We start from the raw sequence: 4,867 nt of genomic DNA on the forward strand, positions 1-4,867 counted from the left end.
GAGCATAGCCTGCTCGTCCTGTGGGATGTTGTGGAAACGAAGGATGGCAAGACCTCACAGGAAGCATTCTTTCGCTGTCTCATTGCCAGCCATTCCATGCGGATGCAAGCAGATGACCTGGTGCCGTCTTTGATGTGAACAGCATTCACCCAGGACTTGCTTCAGCAAATCGTCCTGTCTGGGGCCAGTCTGATGGTACTGGGTGTGATCTACTGTACAATAGGCCAATCTTGCCCAGCAGGTCCCACAGTTTTATACTGGACTGGTTGGGTAAAGTCGAATTAAGTGTTTGACATGTTAATGAAGACTTATGACCCATTAAACAACTGAAGGCTGCTTTACAGTGGAACAGGTACTACATTCAGTGACCTTGCATGTTGGTAATAGTACTGTATCACTTAACTGTCATTGATTGTTTACACAGTGTAATTAAGAAGGTCTCACACTGTGCAATGTTCACTTCATGGCCTGACATCTTGTGACCCAGACAAAGGCTACGGTCACACTAGAGTTTCAAGCCTGGCTTGACTCACAGCCGGTGAGATTTTCGTAATGTGACCGCATCTGCACCGACTCGCGCCTGGCGTGACCTCGATCTCAATCTACCTATCTCGATCCCGGCTCAGCACCGATATCGACCCTGGATTGACCCTGGCGTGACCGAGATTGACATTTCCTCGTCGGCTGTCGACCAATCACAGTCGATGACGCCGTTGCGTTTAGAAGTTCTTGAATAAAAAAACCCGTGAGTTCTTCATGTGTGTTCAATCAAGACGCAATCATTACTTTTCATAAAAGTTAATTCAAATTTTAATTAATAATAATGCGATTGATTTGGAGCGACCAGGAAACAGCTGACCTGGTAGATTTGTGGGGCCAACCCGAGCTGGGAGACCGGATAGAAAATAAAAAAAAACAAACAACAAAACTTGAATTTTTGGCGTGCTTGCTGACAGATTAGCCAGTCTCGGACATGAGAAGAGAACGACGGCCCAAATTCAAACAAAAGCGAAGGCATTGCGAGTCCAATACAAGCTGATAAAAGATCTGTTGAAGAAGAGTGGTTCGGGCACATCTGGTGTAAAATCTTTGATTGCGATCCACTCAATCACACACGCGTATATCGAATCCAGTGAAACAGAGTTGGCCAAACTCTCTCTTTATGGCTCTGCTGTTTCGACTTTCATAATTTGAAGGTCAATCCAACTAGTGTGACCGACCCAGAATTTTAAGCCTGGCTTAACACGCTAGTGTGACCGTAGCCAAAGCCTTCAGACTATCGAACTGGTTTTCCATCAGCAGTATACCACGATACCATTACCCCCCATCCCCTCCCAGTCACAATGTGAACCTCGTTTTGGAGTGGTTCCTTATTCCCTAATTCACTCAAAGTGCAAACCCAGCTCTCTGCGCAGCGAGTCCAAACAAATAGGAATGGGCTTCAAACACCTGCAACAGGGTTTGATGGTAACGAAAATGCTGCATTACTGCTTTGGCTTGCTCAACAATTTCCTGAAAAACACCCTCGTCAACTCGCTGCCCAAGCGCAGGGACGCAACAAGTTGATGAAGGCTGCAGAATGGCATATATAAGGTTCACTCTAGGCTGCCTGTAATAATTCAGGGAGGCTAGTTTATTGTTCACTGTTTTTTTTTTTTTTCTGCAGATAATTGCATTTGATGAACTGAAGACCGATTATAAAAATCCAATTGATCAGTGTAACAGTCTCAATCCTGTAAGTATAATACAAACTTTTGTCAATATTTTATTGAAAAAAAAAACTTCAAACAAATAAGTGTTCATGCAGACCAGCTGTAAAGAGATGATTGTGTCTGGTGAAGTCTGTCAGTGCAATATTTCATCAGACAAAAGTGCTGTTCAAATTGTTTTTTTTTTTTGTTAAACTAAATCTAACTGGTCAGTTCAACCAAAAAATCTTGAGTAAAATTGTCATGGGTCATATGTCAAATTATCTACACTGCAAGGTAAGTTTAACCCAGTTAGCAAAGTTGGTGAATAAAAGTACATTAATCAAAAATTGCATGATGCATTTTGTGCACCCATTTTTTTGAGAATACAGAATTCAGTATTTGACATGTGTATTTCTTCCTTTTTTTTTTTTTTAGCTGGTTCTTCCAGAGTATTTTATTCACTTACTCTATACAATCTTATTCTTCTGTGCGTTTCAAGTTGTTACAGTTTGCCTTAATATTCCATTGGTTGCATATCATATTTACAGGTAAGAAGTTAGTAATAGATAATAAGAAAAAATATAATAATGTTTTGCACAGTGTGTCAGATTTGCTCAAATTTGCAAACTCTTCTGAAGGTATTTTTTAACAATGGTGATGATAAAATGTGTTATCTGATATTAATATAGCAGCTTTTGTATTTTTTTCTCATACTATAGTTTGTTCAATTATTCAATTTCAATTCAACTTTGAAATTTGCAACTTGGTAAATGATAGGCCATTGAAGACTTTCTTGAAATTTTTTGAAATGTCAATAAATATAAAATCCAAGGATTAAACGTTAATGCAAATTTATGACCAAATTTAAAATGTATGCATTGTGTATATACTGTATACAGTAAAACTAAAGTCAACTCTTCCCCAACTTCAATAATTTCTAAGCCGATCATATGTTACATGCTAAATTGTTGTTTTTTCTGTAAGTCAAATTTTATCCAATGTAATTTACAGTAGTTAGATTTATATAACGCTTTATACCGAAACGGTCTCGAAGTGCTTGAGGTGCGGACTAGCTCTTATAGTAATTTGCTTCTCCGCTAAGTCTCTTCATCTCTGAGCTAACTGTTATCTGGGTTCTTTTAAGTGCACACAACACAAGCCAAATTGTATACACTGGGCCTACGGTTTATAGTCCTTGTCTGAGAAGACTTGTCCCACCACCAGAACCATAGACGAGTGTGCCATTCGAACCAGCGCTGATATTTTGGCTGTACTGTAGGTTACGGTGCCCGTGCCTTAACCCCTCGGTCATCCAACTATTTTCAATGCCATTTTGGACTCGACTTGGGAAACTTCATCTGTATACTAGATTAATATTATACAAATTTATATTTAAATACTGTATATAATACAGTAATCATGATAAATGCACTCAAGATTTTGATAACATGAGGATGATGGTATTTTGTGTATGATTATGCAGTGTTTATATATTATGTTGTACGAACAGATTTGTATGATTATTGCAGGAGCCCCAAGTCACTTCCTGCAGATCTGGTTTAAAATGAGCTTTCGTAACACATTTTATTTTATTTTTCTGTGACATGGTGATGCCCATAGTCACTGATTTCTGTGAGAACCTTGATAAATAAAGTAGTAAAAATGTGCAAATATTATGAATTTGCAGAAGATGGGCCATTTTCCAGAATATTTGTGCGTGCTTGCAAGAGTGCAGGAGGACTTCCCGATTTCGAAGAGATTCCCCTGATTTACAAAAGACTTGGGACCCTTGTCATTCCAGCCTGTGTGATCAATAAGTTGTATAACAAAATGTGCAATGCTCCATCATAGATAGAAACAGATGGAGAATTGTCACATAAAAGGTTCTGCCATTATCTTTCAGATATGCGAATCGTCCAGTTATGTCTGGGCCTGGATTGTATGATCCAACCACAATAATGAATGCAGACAACCTATCAAGGTGTATGAAGGAAGGCTGGATTAAATTAGCATTTTATCTTCTTTCTTTCTTCTACTATTTGTACAGGTTAGTAAAAATTAATTTGGATAATAAAATAAAGAACAATTTTTTAAACAGTTTTAATAATTTTGATAATTTGTTATATTGCTGAATTTTTATTTAATAATAATTAATCTTATATTTTTTACCTATTGACCTTTAATTTTTTTTTTTTTTGGAAGTTGGAATTGAATGGGAACACCATTTCTGCTGATAGTAGTTTTTTATAACTTTCCCACTCCCCTCCCTCCCCCTTTCTCCTCAGCCTCCTTTATTCTTTGTCTTTGTTTTAAGTTTACTTATGTGTTGTATTATTTGCTGGAAGAAATAAAATAAAATAAAATATACATAAAAGAATTTAAATCACTTTTTTGATATGGATATTATGACATACAAGTTTACAATTTAAAAATAATCTGGTATGATTTTTATGATGTTCATTCATTTTGTTTTTCATTTTTTTTAGTATGATCTATGTTCTGGTGTCATCTTAGCTTACTACAAGTGGTGAAAAAATTATCAACAAATTGATTTGTGAGGCCACACAAAACAATGCAAAAAAAAAAAAAAAAAAAAAGCAAGTTTCAAAGAAGCTAGCTTATCACAAAGCTTCAGAATTACAGTGAGGGTAGCCATCACTCTGTACTAAGCTTCAAAGAGGCTACCTCCAAACCACCAGGCCAAGATTTCTAGGAGACTGTCTACAGTCACTAGATATCTAAAGACTAACTATATATTTATTAGGCGTCACAGAGCTGTCACCTAATTAACAATGTATGTAGTTAAAATTAATTTTGTAAGAGTAGATAGGAATACAAAAAGTAGATTGTTTCAATTTGTGATATTCAATACAATCAACCTTACCTAAGCAAATAATTATTGATAATATATAGTTGGTAGTCAGGAGGAACAATTGCTCTCTCCGTGTAGGATGATTTCAGTCGTGAACCAATTTTGCCCCGATGTACAGGTATATAACACATTTTGTATTGTATGTTTTCAGTCAATTTGATTCATTGAATGGCTATTAAAACCCCTAATACTGATATGTGTGTGTTTACTTAAAACATAATAAAATTGTGTGTTAGGCAAAAGACATTTTGGTAAATTTTGTCAAGTAAAAATCCTTACTTACTGGTTACTGATAGATAAAAAA

At 36.4% G+C, this 4,867-nt stretch overlaps 1 protein-coding gene across 1 annotated transcript in view; it reads left to right on the plus strand.

Moving 5' to 3' along the window:
• Window positions 1-4,323, plus strand: part of LOC117107762 (protein cornichon homolog 1-like) — a 5,823-nt gene extending 1,500 nt beyond the window's left edge. The window contains exons 2-5 of the mRNA XM_033249532.1: window positions 1,667-1,735; window positions 2,127-2,239; window positions 3,595-3,738; window positions 4,178-4,323. Coding sequence (XP_033105423.1) covers window positions 1,667-1,735; window positions 2,127-2,239; window positions 3,595-3,738; window positions 4,178-4,205 — 354 coding nt within the window. The 3' untranslated portion in view covers window positions 4,206-4,323. The remainder of the gene's footprint in view (window positions 1-1,666; window positions 1,736-2,126; window positions 2,240-3,594; window positions 3,739-4,177) is intronic.
• The last annotated feature ends 544 nt before the right edge of the window (window positions 4,324-4,867 follow it).

Source organism: Anneissia japonica, unplaced genomic scaffold (assembly GCF_011630105.1).
Source record: "Anneissia japonica isolate Jap-2015-1 unplaced genomic scaffold, ASM1163010v1 scaffold287871_len1641731_cov197, whole genome shotgun sequence".
Classification (NCBI taxonomy): Eukaryota; Metazoa; Echinodermata; class Crinoidea; order Comatulida; family Comatulidae; genus Anneissia; species Anneissia japonica.